Source organism: Propithecus coquereli, unplaced genomic scaffold (genome assembly GCF_000956105.1).
Source record: "Propithecus coquereli isolate 6110/MARCELLA unplaced genomic scaffold, Pcoq_1.0 Scaffold301, whole genome shotgun sequence".
Lineage (NCBI taxonomy): Eukaryota > Metazoa > Chordata > Mammalia > Primates > Indriidae > Propithecus > Propithecus coquereli.
Window position 1 is genome coordinate 3,596,979 of NW_012148631.1, and position 15,666 is coordinate 3,612,644.

Sequence of the window (15,666 nt, forward strand, 5' to 3'; positions counted from 1 at the left end):
CTCCCCTCTTGGTACTACTAGCCTCTGGCCACCCGCATGGTTCGGGTGAGGCTGTACTCGCACCAGGGCGGGGCCAAAGTGCTGCAACCCCTGGCCACTGCACTTGGTTTCAAGGATGGAAGTGACCCAAGTAGGTTAACTGGAACCAATCCTGGGACTTGTTGGAGGAGAAGCTTTCTTTGGTAGATGTCCCTGAAATGTGCCTGGAATTGCTGCCATCATGCGAGGTGGTGAGAGAGTCCCAGGTCCCGATGACATTTTCAAGCACCTGGATCCAGCCATGTTGAAGCCAGCCTTACCCTGGGCCTTTTAGTGATACGAGTCAATATATTACCCCTTTCGTTCACCCTAGCTTACATGAGTTTCTTTCCCTTGCAACTCAAACAAGCCTGAAGAAAGTAACAGGTTACAGGTTTAACATTAAAGAAACTCCTAGGCATCATTTTTTAACCTGGGAAACTTTAGAGCCCCAAGGTCAAGAAAGACCCCAGGTTGCTCCTCCCAAACCGCATGCCGACACACACACACACACACACACACACAAGACAGACGAGATCACGGTTTCTCACATGCAGCGGGCATGGGCAGTCCCAGAGCAGGAAGGCTCATGCAGATGCAGGGACCTGGCTCCAAACACCAAACGGGGAAGAAAACTCCGAGGTAGGCACCTTGACGCCAGCTGATGGCATACAAGTCCCCCAGAGTCCGGCGGCGGCCCACGGGCCGGGGCAAAGACCAGTATCTCCAGGAGACTGGACGGCCAGCATGTGGGGGAAGGGCAGAGGGCAAAGGTGAGAAGAAAGCACTGCAACGTCTAGAGGCAGGTTCCCACCCAGGAGAGCGTTGCTTCGGAGTCTATTCCAAGCCCCAGGTGTCTTAGGAAGACCAAGTTCCTGAGTATTAACCCTGAACTTGAGTGAAGAGGCATCAACCAGACATAATTCGATTCCTAGCATGATTGTCAAGAGGCACTACTCGTGGGAGAGGGAAGAAAACTGTGCAGACCCTCAGCAAAATGTGGTTGCTTTCCCACCTTCTAGCTGTGGGACCCTAGGCAAGTCTCCCTACCTTTTAGAACCTGCTTCCTCATCTGTAAAATGGGGCTAATAATCCGTCCCTGGCAGACGTGTGCTCATGGTGGTCACCACTACCCATCTGAGGGGGCTCTGGCTTCCCTTAGCCCCCCACTTCCCTGTAATCCCCCATGTCAGCCCAATCCCTCATGAACACAGAGCAAAGCCAGACGCTTTACTCTGAGGGGTGTTGGCTATAATCCAACTAAATGCAAAACCACATATAGCTTCTTTGCTAACCTCTGAGCACAGAAATATCCCCTTCTCACACTCTTTTCCCATAAATATATGCTTCAAGCAGCTTTGTGCTTTCTCAAAACAATCAACTAAATGCCAAAAAAACCTCAAAGCTTAGGTAAGGTATAGCTAACATGATAGTAATTGTTCCTGGTTATTTATTATTCTAGATTCTTTGCATGTGGGATCTCATTTAATGTTTTAGAAAATCCCATGATATAAGTATCATCATTTCCATTTTTAGATGATGAGGCTGAGGTGTGGCAAGGTCAAGCCACTGGTGCAAGATCACCCAGCCAGCAAGTGGTATGGCTGAGATTAAAATTCAGGTCTGTCTGACTCCAAAACCCCTGTTTATCAGCAAAGGTGAACTCATGCTCTAGTTTTGGGACTGGTTCTAGGGGGAGGGGGTTGGTTAGGCCTCAGTATTTCTGGTACAGCAGGAACCACCCTTGAGGACACTTGTAGGGAAGGTTCCCTGGAAAACAGCAGGAGCATGGGTGTGGGTGAGTGGAGGGGTCAGTGGAGGGCGACAGCCAGTCAGGGCCATTTAAACCAGCGGAGGAAGCAGAGGTCTTCAAACAGACGGGGCCAAATGTCTCACAAACGAGCCAGAAGCAACTCCAGCATCGTGGCCACCAGAATAACCCTGCAGAGGAATAGTGAGGTGTTCGCAGGGATCAGGCTGGAGCCTCCTGGGGTCCCATGAAGGCGTTAGGGCCCCAGCTGTGGCCAGGCTCAGCTAGGTTGGGTCCCAAAGGACCCTAGAAAGGGTGGGCTTGCCCCTTAACCCTGATCCCATGCCCTGGCCAAAGGAAGAGATGAGGGAGGAGGTAGCCCAGTATGGGTGATGTACAGGTTCTCCCCAGCAAGTGGAGGCTCGAGCCCCTTCCTACCTTCTTCAGGTTGTAGGGAAAACTCATCCTGCACCCCATCCTGGCCTTCGAGGCACGTGGCCGGGACCCAGCCTTGCTCTTCGGCGGTGCTGACGAACCACCAACCTAAGGAAACGAGAGTGTGGACTGATGTTAGTCGGGTCAAGTGTGGGGGTCACTATATCAATCAATTAACGCTCAGGATAAGGCTGAAAAGTTACCATTTTACAGGTAGAACACAATTACCAATGTTGGCTGCTAACTGCTAAAAACAGGATAACAAGAAACTTTCTCCTAAGCCTGAGACAGGGGAGAGAAAGGCTGTCCCAAATGATGAGAATAAAGAATGTCTATCTTTACTGACATGTATAATGCACCAATCATTTTACTTGCATTATCTTCCACGATCTTTACATTATCATCCCCATTGCACAGATGAGGAAACCAAGGCTCCAAGAGGCATGCGAACGTGTCCAAGTTCACGCAGCCTGCGGCAGAGCTCTAGTTTGTGCCAGGGCTGTCTGATACTGAGGGCTCTACCCTAATAACTTATCTGAGACACTGATTATCTGCAGGGGCCGATGTAACCCCAAGGGTCCTTAAAAATGAAGGAGGGAGGGAGGAGAAGTCAGCGCGGGATGTAGCTATTGAGGAAGGACACAGAGAGATACGACATCACTGGCTCCGAAGATGGAAGAACGGGCCACGAGCCAAGGAACGCAGGCAACTTGCAGGAGCTGGAAAGAGCAAAGGAATAGATCCCGTCCAGGGCCACAGCCCTGCCAAGACCTCGATTTTAGGCCAGTGGGACCCATGCTGGACTTCTGACCTACACAGCTGTAAGATGAGGAATATGTTTGTGGTAATTTGTCATAGCAGCAAGAGGAAGCATACACAGGGCCCAGTGGGCTCTGTATAATACGTGGAGAAATGGGATCCGCTCCCCAGATCACACTCCTCCAAGCCCTGGGGACCCCAAAGAGCAGAGAAGGAAGTAAGGAGCAGACTCGAGCAAGCCTCCTGGTCTTACAGGGAGGCCTTTGCACCCCACCTTCCTGAAATGGAAGTTACTTTCTGCGTGACTTGACGGCGTGTTCCAAAATGCACGTCATGGTGACTGGCACCTCTGTGTGTGAGTGAGAAGGAACCGAACTCTGGGGCTGCTAAACCTGTGGAAAACCAGAAATCAGTAAGTATGTTCTATGCTTTCCTGAAGAGTCGCGTTTGTAAATATTTGCATGGGGATAAGGAAACTGTCATAATGATGACGACAGCCATGATGTTCCAGACACTGTCCTGAGTGCGTCACACCTGCTGAGAGGCTGGACCCTCGCAGCAGCTGCATGAGGCGCACTACCGCTGCCCCCACTATGCAGACGGGGAAGCACAGGCTCAGTGACTGTCCCAAGGTCACAAAGATAGAAAGTGGCAAAGACAGGACTTGAACCCAGGCTGTCTCTGAGCTCTCAACCATTTCACTAATGCCTGGCACACTGTTAGACGAGAGCGGATTGGAGCAGCTGCTGTTTTGGAAGCAGGTACCCTGGCAGTATCCTAACATTTCAAATGCGGGTGTCTTATGGCCCAGCCGTTCCGCTTCTCAGTATCTAATCTGAAGAAACAAGTGATTTGCACACAGATACAAAGCCCTGTTCACACTAGAGACAAATACGGCTTATTCAGGCAGCGAGTACTATGCTGATGTTAAAAAGTTGTATGGAAGAGGGGAGGGGGCAAAAAAAAAAAAGTGTATAGAAGAGCTACATGTTGACTAAAAAAAAGCTAACTGTAGATCAAAATGTATAGAACGATACCACTGGGCTTAAAAAACCCCACAAAATTATATATGCACACACAAAATATGTATATATGTGTAAGTATGTGTACAGATATGTATGTAAGGGTATATATATGTGTGTGTGTATATGTATATATACAAAATTATCAAGAAGGGCTATCCTGGGGCCGGGCGCAGTGGCTCACGCCTGTAATCCTAGCACTCTGGGAGGCCAAGGCGGGCGGATTGCTTGAGCTCAGGAGTTCAAAACCAGCCTGAGCAAGAGCGAGACCCTGTCTCTACTAAAAATAGAAAAAAATTAATCAGACAACTAAAAATATATAGAAAAAATTAGCCGGGCATGGTGGCGCATGCCTGTAGTCCCAGCTACTTGGGAGGCTGAGGCAGAAGGATTGCTTGAGCCCACGAGTTTGAGGTTGCTGTGAGCTAGGATGACGCCACGACACTCTATCTAGCCATGGCAACAGAGTGAGACTCTGTCTCAAAAAAAAAAAAAAAGAAGGGCTATCCTAAGGTTTGGAAAGGGGTCAGGGTTGAAACTGGTGGAAAAAATAGATTTATTATTAATCTTTTAAGAAGAATGTATCCACGTATTATTTGGGCAGGTAAAATATAACTTAAAAAAAAGTTGCCATTTTGTTGGCTACTTGAAGATTTGACCATTCCCTCACCCCCCACCTTCTTGCTGCCCTCTGGACGTGCCGACACCCCACCCTGGCCTCCACTCTTCTTCCGGCAACCCATCCTACCTGACTGCCCTCAAGCTGGGGGCCCAGAGCAGTGGGCACTCCTGTCTTTACGCCCCCATGGTGTTTCCCAACCACACTGCACAATCTGTATACACACATTCTTGGAATTAGAAAGTCACAAGGCCATAGGGTCAGCTGGAATCGGTTTGGAATTCCAGCTTCGCAACTGGTTGTGAGATCCTGGGTGAGTGACTGAGTCACTTGGAGTCCTGTTTTTCTCAGTTGTGAAGCAGGGATAACAATTCCTACAGTGAGTCATTTAGGAGGTCTGGTTGGCTGACGCTGGTCTCATGACTAATGGTAACATGATTCAGATGATGCTGGAAACTTCGTCTTTCCCCTACTCTTCGGACCTTAACTAGTCGTTGGGGTGTCACAGACATTGGCCTGCTAATGATATTGGCCAACATCACATTTTACCCACAGCGAAACCAGTGGTTCACGTTGCTTTTTCCCAGAGAGCATCTGCGCATGCCACGCTCCCCGCTCTAGGCCTTCAGTGGTGTGCAGGGGGTGCTCTGGGCCGAAGAAGCCATAAGGGAAGGAAACCCGCAATTTTTTAGTACCTACTGTGTGCCAAGCACAGATTCAGGCAATCACTCTATACTATCTCATTTAATCCTTATAATAGCTTCTTAGAGCAGAAGTTTTTATTTTCCAGATGACAAAACTGAGGGTCAGATGCTGAAGCAAGCTGGGTTGGTGTGAAAGGTGGAGTTCAGATGGAAATCCAGGCTCAGCGCCTTACTCATACCTTATGCTCTCCCAGACCCAGCTGGCATCTGGGCCCAGTGTTCCCTGTGACGGGCAGGCGGGGCAAGCAGACAGGGAGTACGCCTGCCTGTCAGAGCCCAGAGCTCACGGAGCCTTCTTAGAGACTCCCGGGGGTAGTCAAAGGCAAACCAACAGAGCAAACTTCCGGTGGGATGCTTGACTCTGTCTCCAGATGCTTTAAAACCAGAAGGAACGTTTATGAAATGTGAACCTCAGAACAAATCGGTAACAGCTGACCAACAGGCTGCTGGAGAGTTGCGACCACATGGGACATTCGAGCACTGTGATCAAACAGGGGCACTTTCTCGGGGGTCCTCAGCTGGATCTGGCCAGCCTGGATTGGCGATATCAGTGCATGAGTTTCCCAATGTTTCCTGTCCCAGGCCTCAGTGACAGTGTGTGTGAGGGAGGTGGTCTAGGTGCTCACCTGACTCGTTCTTCTCGATGATATCCACCACCTGCCCCACGCTGAGGCTGATCTCCGAGCTCTCCTGCTTCTGGTAGTTGGCCACCACCACATACTGCTCTAGGACCATGGGGTCCACCGAGGTCGGGTCACCCCCTGTGGACAGGAAATGTAATCAGACATCACATCCGGCCACCATCCATGCACGAATGAGCCTGACCCACCTCCAGGTGGGACAGGAGGAAGAAGCAGTCATAGGACTTGTCTCAAGGGTGACCTCAGCCATTTGTTCTCCTATTCATTCGCTCACTGAACCACCAAAATTTACCAAGTGCTTGTTCTGTGCAGGCACTGGGGGTTCAGAGTTGATTAAGATATGGTACCTGCCCCGAGGAAGCTGACAGCCTAGTGGGAAAGCTCATTCATTCATATCTATTCTTCCATCCACCCACCATCATCCATCCATCCATTCATCTATCCACCAACCGTCTGACCATCTATCCGTCCATCATCTATCCAACTAAACACCCATTCACCATCCAGCAATCGCCTAATCATCCATCCAAAATCACTCATCTATTAATCTGTGAAGTGATGTTCCAGATACCGTATTAGGTGCCAGAGGTACAAATGTGAATTAAACAGGCATGACACCCACTCTGAAGTAACTCAATCTAGTCAGGGAGACAGACACATACACAAGTACATGTGATCGAAGTACACAGACTTGCATAAGCACTAGCTTGTAATAAATGAATTGCTGGAGACAACCAGGAGGCCAGGACAGAGAAAGAATGGGAAAGAGAATTGTGTATTAAATGGGGCGGTCAGCAAGATCCCCCTAAGGTGACATAGAGCAGGGACCTGAGACGGGAGGGGATGGGGGAAGAGTGGTACAGGCAGATCTGAGAGGGGAAAGGGCTTGGGGGCCTTCGGAACTGGAAGGAGGCCGGGGGGCTGAAGCCCCTGGAAAGAGTTGTCCGAAGTGAGGTCTCAGAGCTGGGCGTGGGTCGGATCAGGCAGGGCCTTCAGGGCAAGCTAAGAAGCTTGTATTGTTTTAATCTTAAAGTACAAAGTCAATTAAGGGTTTTAAGAGGGAATGATGGCCAGGCGCGGTGGCTCACGCCTGTAATCCTAGCACTCTGGGAGGCCGAGGCGGGTGGATTGTCTGAGCTCAGGAGTTCGAGACCAGCCTGAGCAAGAGCGAGACCCCGTCTCTACTAAAAATAGAAAAAAATTAGCTGGACAATTAAAAATATATATATGAAAAAAAATTAGCCGGGCATGGTGGCACGTGCCTGTAGTCCCAGCTACTCGGGAAGCTGAGGCAGGAGGATCGCTTGAGCCCAGGAGTTTGAGGTTGCTGTGAGCTAAGCTGACGCCACAGCACTCTAGCCCAGGCAACAGAGTGAGACTCTGCCTCAAAAAAAAAAAAAGAGGGAATGACAAGATAAGATTTGCATCTTCGGAAAGATAATTCTGGCTGCCAGGTAAAGAACGGACAGGCTGGCCAGAAAGAAAGCAAGAGACCAGGTGGAGGTCATCAAGTTGTCAGGCAAGAGGTGGCAGCGGCTCTGGACCAGGGCAGGGGAGAATGGAGGGGACAGCGGCCCCAGGGAGGCCGTTTCCACAGGATTCAGTGTGGACGGCTCCCTGGGAGTTGTGCAGCCCTGGCTAAGCACTAAGACGTATCTGACACATAAATGAAAGATGCCACAGAACACAGGTGATTTAAACTCCAGGGACACCTGAGTTCAGAGGCGCCAAAGAGAAGGGGACAGCTGAGTGACTTTTATAACAGCAGGCTGAACATGGTGGGAGGGTGGCTGGACTCTTGTGACCCCCGGGCCCTGTTTTATTCTGAAAGTCCTGATTCAAAACGTTCTTTCCTGTGGTTTCCATGAACCACTGGAATATCAAGGACACCTCCCATTTCTGTGTCCAGATACACCTGGTAGCGAGACAGTGGGCAAGAGCCACGTCATATTGAGCTGACTTTGTGCATCTCTTCCCAACTGCGCTGGGTGGCGTCGTGTTGGTAGCTCCGAATTGGCCGTGGTGGGAGTATTTACACCACAGAAATTGGTAAATGCCACAAAGCAGGCTTTTGCATGAGAGAATGGTTGTTAAGTATCTACCAGCGTGCCATTGCACTCCAGCCTCTGGCATCCAGAAGCAGCACAGAAGCCCTCTGTTAGAACCGTGTGGTTGGAATTTTTGGATGTGGAAACCCAGATAAGGGCAGTGTAGCTAGGTGAAGGGCGCTGCTGCTTGGCTGTGTGACTGTGCTCTGGCCATGCCCCCGCTTGCATCCTGCGCAGAGAAAGCATGAAGAGAACAGAGAAAGAGAGAGGAGGGAAGGAACAGAAGATGCTGATCACGGTTCAGAAGGTTGGGAGAGAAGCAGCCTCGAATGAGTACCTACCACAGACCACACACTGCCCGGGAGGTGGGTCCTGCCTTCCCTATGTTATAGACAAGAAAGTGGAGGCTCAGAGATATTAAGTGACTTGCCTTGAGTCACACAGCTGGTTACTGACAAAGCCAGACCCTGTCGACCTGGCTCTGGGCTCTCCAGCGTGGCAGGGCGTGGCAGTGAGGAAAGAGAAGCTGGGGAAGGAGGACGGTGAGGCCTGCTGTGGCCACCCCAGGGTCCGGTCAGGCTGCACCCCATTTCTCTGTGTACTGCAAGTGTTATCTGCCCTATTATCAGCCCCCTCCTCACCTGCCACCTGCCCCAAGGTCAGGCAGCAAGGCCGACTTCCTTCTAGCCTCAAGATGACAGGCAGTCAGAGGCTGGTGTGAGGTCGGGGGTGGCTATGCGGACTCTTCCTCATGGAGCCACAGCTTTCATGCACGTGAACTTTCTACCACTCAGCTTCACGGTGTCCTCGCTCAGCCACATCCTCTGCACCATGGTCTGAGAGGGGCTTTCTTGGGGCCGAAGAGGGGAGGAAGACACCTGTAACTGGTCTCTGTCCTCCCCCTCCAGTCTGCCCTCCATATACTGCAGCCAGAGTTCTTGCTCAAAAACGCTACTCTGATCATGCCACTCCCTGCTCAGCACCTGCCATGGCTTCCCAGTGCTCTTTGGTTCACCACAATCTGGACTCAGCTTGCCTTTCTACCCTTGTCTTTTGGCCACTTTATCCTGGAGCACCTGCAAAGCGTGAAGATATCTTTGCACAGGCTGTCTTCTCTGCCTGGGATGTCTCCCCTTTTCCTCTGCCTTCTAACGGGAACCACCTATTCTTAGCCTCCTAACCGGTTCCCTGCGGCCAGTCTTGACCCCTGCAATCTGTTCTCGACACAGCAGCTACAGCGATCCTTTTCAAAGGCGTGTTGGGTCATGCTTCTCAAAGGTCAAGGCCCTGCAATGGTCCTCCCCTTGCTCATGAAAAGCCCCAGTGTCCTACAGCGCCCTGCCTCAACTGCCTCTGATAACTTATTAGACCTCAACTCCTCCACTCTCGCCAATGTGGCTCAGAGGGTTACTTATCCCCCACTGGTTTTCTTCTGTGCTAAGAGAACTCTTGGTTTCTGGAGGGGAACAGGGCCACTTGGAGTAAGACTCCTCTACAGTTGGGAGTGGTCATGTGAGTAAGCTCTAGCCAGTGGGATGTGAGTGGAATTGTGTGCAAATGCTTGGTAAGAGAGCTTAGGGGAGGGAACTGGTCCTATTCCACCCTTTACTCCTCACTGCTGGCTGAAACGTGAATGCGATGGCTGGCGTTGCAACAGCCGTCGTGAGCCATAAGGAAACCTTAGGAGTGCTGGTCACGTATGGCAGAGCGGTAAGATAGGATCCTGGATTTCTGCTACCACTGAACACTCTATGTTCCTGGACTATCTTTGGGGTTTGAACTACGAAGAAACAATATTAGATGGTTTAAGCCACAATTATTTTGGATTTTCTGCCACTTGCAGTCAAACGCGATTCACCCATATACCTTGGGTCACCATGCTCTGGCCAGTAGCCTCTTCGCTATTCTGTCACGCAAAGCCTGTTCCTAGATCAGGGAATTCTGCCTTTGCTGTTCCTCTGCTGGGGACAGTCCTCTCCAGATTTCCACATAGCTTCTTCCCTCCCTTCCTTCAGGTGCCTGCTCAAGAGGCATCTTATTGATGAGACCTTCCCCGAAGGCCTTGTCCTAGCTCACTCAGTTTTATTTCTTGCATAGCAGTTTAAAAAAACCCAACCATCATGGATTATGTATATCTATAATCCTTGCACCCTTGCTGTCTATTTTCCTACTCCAGATGAGAAGCCCCCCGAGGGCAGGCACAGTCTCCTGTCTACTGCTGTACTCACACTGTCTAAAGCTCACAGGCCCATTCTGTGTTAGTGTGGGGGGACCTAAGAATATTTTTTATAGTTTAAAGAGTTGTAAAGAAGGAGAATGAGAGGATGAGAAAGAGTTATTATTAGTAGTATAATAGTAATAACAGAGACTGTATGTGACCTATAAAGCCTAAAATATTTACTATCTGGCTCTTTAGAGAAAAAGTTTGTCAACCCCTGGCCTAGAACATGGATGGCACCTACCAGGGCTCAATAAATACTTGAATTGTTCAGGTACGGGTGGCTCATGCCTGTAATCCCAGCACTTTGGGAGGCTGAGGTGGGAGGATCGCTTGAGGCCAGGAGTTTGAGACCAACCTGGGCAATATAGTGAGACCCTTTCTCTAAAAAAAAAAAAAAAGGTCCAGGTACATGGTGGTGTGGGTGGTGCACCTGTGGTCTAGCTACTTGGGAGGCTGAGGTGGGAGGGGTGCACAAGCCCAGGAGTTGGAGGCTGCAGTGAGCTATGATTGTGCCACTATACTCCAGCCCGGGTGACAAGTGAGACCCTGTCTCAAAAAAATTTTTTTTGTATGAAAGAATGAATATTTTACAACTCAGCTTTAAATGACTTCCTATCTCAGGGAGAATTAAAATGCCTTCCCTCACATTTTATTTTGTTTATACATCTGTCTTTTCTACCAGATTGTGAGAATACTTCCCACCTGGGGACTTAGAGCATTGCCAGGCACATAGTACATGTTTAATAAATACTGAATGAATAATAATAAATACTGAAGAACAAGTCTGTCTTGTTCACTCAGCATCTAGCACAGGTGCTAAATAGACATTTGTGGGGTGAGAGAACAAAGGATGAATGGAGACTTCTAGAAACCCTTCCTGCTCTGTACAAGGCTCCAGGCCTCCTCTTAAGAGCACACAGTGCCGGCAGCTGTCCATCTTATGGACAACTGAAGATTACTCTTTCTTGCTTATAAGTAAGAATAGAGGGTTTGGTTCAGTGTGGATCCAGTTAAGTCACGTAACTGTCCAAGAAGTTCAACCCTTGCTGCCTAGTTTTAACACCTGGCGGTGGCCCGGTCGTACCACAGATAAGTTTCAGGCTCTAACGAACACACTGGTCTATTTATTTCTGCACTGACTCTCCTAACTAGTCTGCCAGTGGGATTTGGCAAAACTCTGAGCAGTGACAGAAGCAGGGAATCATAAGCCTTGCTGTGAGCAAGACACGAAGCCAGGAATTGGGCAGGAGAGAGAGCTGTGGGCTGGCACTCTGGGCTGGCGTGAGCAGAGGAGGGACTGGCACAGGGCTCAGGGCTGGAACTTTCCCCCAGACCCGCTCTAGGGCCAGGGCTGACCCTACCGCCTCCTTGTTGTTTTTCCATGGCAGTAGCTTTTAGACTGTAATTCTCTGTCATGAGTGGTTCAGAGTACACAAAGTTGCTTTTTCAGCACCAGTTTCTTTCAGAGCAAGTTGCTTTCATTTTACTCAGAGTACTCAACTTACTGAAAGGGATGAAGAAAGTTCATTCATCTGATCCACCAGCCGTCTCAAACTAGGCTTCAGACCGTTTGGTGAGGCGAAGACACCTACTGGTGGAGGGTGATATTGCAGCCAAGCTCTACAAGGCATACCAATTGCAATATCTAAAAATGAAGGCAGGCAGCTAAGTTGTAGGAGTTGCCAAGCATGAAATCCAAGGATGCTTAGGCAAGGAATATAATTCTTTTGGTCCAGCAGGAAATATAAAAGAAAGCAGTCAGGAGAAAGGAGGAAACTTGACAGTGGAAGGGTGATTTTATTATTAAGTGCTATCGAATATTCTCAAGGGGTATAGTGCCTAATCTACCACAACGGTTTTCTATTTGGGTATTTTTTCTTCATGATAACATGTCTTGGATTTTTAAAATGATGAGTAGAGTGCAATTTTCCTTCCAGAAATTCACTATACTGCTAATCTTGCTGAAAGAGTCACTAAACAAGAGAACCCTTAACTAAGTAAAGGGTGGAAAAATCAGGAAGAAAGATATTCCTCAAATAACCAGATGATCTGTTGACTTTTGGTGAGAAGACTCTCTTTTTTCTGCAGGATGAGCAGAATTTGAGACCACATTAGCCAAAGTCTGCAGGAGCCAGACAGCCAGTCATAACTGGGAAATGCCAGAGACAGATAAGCCTTCTCCGCCTCAGAGTTCTGGCACAGAGGTCTCAGGAGTTAAGTCTGTCAACCTTAAATCCCTTTAGAATTCAATCAAAAAGGCTGATTCTAAAATACAGGAGGTGTTCAAAGGTCAGATAAAAAATAAGGCTAATCCCAGCATGGGCTCTTAGTTTGAATGAAAAAAGATGCTATTTTCCACTCAGTTGAACTATAAATAAATCCGTCCCCCATCATTGCAGGTGAATGATACAACAGTGGTCACCACAAATTAGGGCTTCTTCTCTCTTTTCCAGACAAGTCCTCTCATCAAGCCGGTTCCAACCGGACACTTTTGTTTTTCACAAACCAGAGCCGTCTCTTTCCTCTCTTCCCTCCCCTCCCACACCCGTTCCTTCCAGGGAAAGTCTCTGCACACTCAAAACCAGAAGCTCTGCCAGCCCTGGAGTGGCAGCTCCTCTTCTCTCCGCTTTTCTAAGAAACATATAATTATCCCTGCGGCTCCAGAACTATTTGCAGCTTTAGCAGGATGCCATGGCTTTGGCTACTACCTATTAAACTAGAAAGTAGAGCTGTAAACAGACGGGCTGGGAAAAGGTCAGAGTTAATTCCAGACACCAAACCTTGAGGCAAAGAGGCCCAGTTCCTCTCTACTCTTCCCTCCAAGAATGGCCTCAGGGCCCATAAAGCTGACCACAGGCCCTGCACCCAGGGGTAGTAAAGGTACTGGAGCCTTTGAACTTGGAATTCCTACTGATGCTGGTCAGGGACACCCATGTGCTTCAAATATTAGTAGCAGGTGTAATAAAAATAGCACCAAGCGTTTATCACTTACAACGTGCTGGGCACTGTTTTAAGTGCTTTACACACATTATTATAAATCCTGTAATAATCCTATGAGGCAGACTGCTATGATTATCCCCATTTTACAGATGAGGAAACTGAGGCCCATGAGAGGAGGCATCCTTTTTCACTTCTGGGATCTCTGCTTCCAAGTCCCCCCTACCCCCACCCTTATCCTCATCAACCCCTTCAAACCTCCCGGCATAGTAGGAAATTAAAGACCTTAGAATTCTGGAAGTTGCGAAGACCACATTGGCTCCAGATGTGGTATGGGCCAGGCCCTTGCAGATGAGGAGGAGGATTTTGGGTAGCAGGAAGAAAAACTTGGGCTGTTGTTAATCAAAATTTATAAACCGCAGGCGAGAACTCAATCATTCCTCTGCGTACTCAAATTCCCACCTTCTCGTTTTCCACAACTGCTTTTGATAGAACAGTTGTGTTATCCAGGGAATGGAAAGATTGTTAGGAAGGAAGATAATTTACTTTAGGGCGAGTAAAAGTGAGCATAGGAATTGCTTGACATTGTATCTGTCATTGCCCAGAACAGTGGCTGATGGAAGGACGCACAGTGGCTGGGCCTGGTGCCGAGCATGTCAAATGGGTAAGGCCCAAACCCACCAGACATTCCTGCCACGCAGCTCATGCCTCAGCTGTACCCCCAGCCCAGAATGTCCTTCATTGCATGCAAAGCTCCTGTTCATGCTTCAGGGCCCAGGGTCCCTCCTTTCTGACCCCCTCCCAATACCTGGGAAGAATGCTGTTAGCTCGGAGCTACCCCATCACTTTGTATCAAGTGGATCAAAGGCATTTAACTCCGTACAGCACGGTTAGGAAGAGGTCTGTCGCCCCTGCTTCATGAAGGCATTCTCGGGGAAGGAGAGTAAGTCTGTCCACTTTGTAATTTTTTTGGTATAGGATGAAACAACCTCAAATCCTTTTTTTGGGAAACAGGGTATCAACCCATCCATCCATCATCCATCCATCCATCATCCACAGTATCCCCAGTGTGGATCGCAGGGCCTGGCGCACAGTAGGTGCTCAGTAGGAGTATGCTGAACACTGAATGAAGAGAAGAAATGGAAAATATTCTTACCAGATTTCTTTTTCCCAATGTGCTCCCTGTATGGGAAAGAAAGCGGGAAGGGAAGAGTAGTGAGTCAGTACTTTGTGTGGATTGACATGAATTACTCCACTAGGGAACTGAGGTTCCCCACCCCCCACAACACTGTCAGTGATTGAATAAAACCCAGGCCAGCCCCAGGGACCTAGACTTCCTAAAAAGAAAAGAGTTCCTCTTCATTTTCTCCCTTTGCCTGAAAAGTGCTCTATGCCCTGGGGACGGTGTCTCCATTTATCTGCAGAGTGGAGGGCCCTGGGGAGGAGTTGAAGGGGGCTACGCGGTCTGAGAACAAGACTTAGGCCACCATATTGCACCAGGCCTGACACCTACCTTCTCAGGCAGGGCAGAGGTGCCTGCCCCACTTCTCAGGGTCCACTAAGCCGTAGATAAGGAGCAGAAAGTGCTTGGCAGTCACTGGCGAGGGGAGCACACTAAAACTGGGTAGAAGTCTGGGTAGCAGTGAACATAGCACATCTCCCTAGTGGTGACAGGACAGACACTGCTACGGGCTAGAAGTCACAGGAAATAACGAATAATGCCTCCCTTGCATTGGTCAGACCATTCCAGAGTTTATAAACATAATTGTGTTACAAATATAGTATCACAAATCAGGGGTTACAAAGTACTTTTAAGTGAATTATCTCATTAGTAATGAAGTTTCCAGTGGATGGGTTGTGGTAACAGTAGCATTAGCTAATAATTACCGAATGGTACTACCCTGTGCCAGTACCCTGCTAGTGCTAGACACATTTAGTGCACTTGTGTTTAGTTCACTTACTCAGTATTCACAATAACCCTGGGAAATAAGTACTAGTTTTATCCCCATTTTACAGATAAGGATAATGAGGCACAGAGAGGTTTAGTGTAATAACTTGCCCAAAGTCACACAGCTAGAAAGTAGCACAGTCTGTACCTGAACTAATTTTTTAAAAATTGAGATATAATTGACATACCACAAAACCCATCCTTTAAAAGTACACAATTCACTGGTTTTGTGGTATATTCACAAGGTTGTGCAACCATCACCACTATCTAATTCTAGGACATTTTCGTCACCCCAAAATGAAACTCTGTTCCCGTCAGGAGTCACTCCCCATTCTCTCTCCTCCCAGCCCTTGGCCACCACTCATCTGCTTGTTGCCTCTAATGATCTGTCTGTCAGGGACATTTCCTATCAACGGAATCATACAGTATGTGGCTTTTTGGGACTGGTTTCTTTCACTGGCGTCATGTCTTTGAGGTTCACGGTTGTAGCACTTATCAGCACTTCATCCCTTTTTGTTGCTAAATAATATTCCACTGTATGGACAGACCACAATTTATTTGCCT

At 48.6% G+C, this 15,666-nt stretch overlaps 1 protein-coding gene across 1 annotated transcript in view; it reads right to left on the reverse strand.

Moving 5' to 3' along the window:
- SH3PXD2B (SH3 and PX domains 2B) overlaps positions 1–15,666 on the reverse strand; it is a 99,855-nt gene that overhangs the window by 18,362 nt on the left and 65,827 nt on the right. Inside the window, exons 6-8 of the mRNA XM_012649703.1 lie at positions 14,311–14,336; positions 5,934–6,068; positions 2,207–2,311 (exon numbers count right to left, since the gene is read on the reverse strand). Coding sequence (XP_012505157.1) covers positions 2,207–2,311; positions 5,934–6,068; positions 14,311–14,336 — 266 coding nt within the window. The remainder of the gene's footprint in view (positions 1–2,206; positions 2,312–5,933; positions 6,069–14,310; positions 14,337–15,666) is intronic.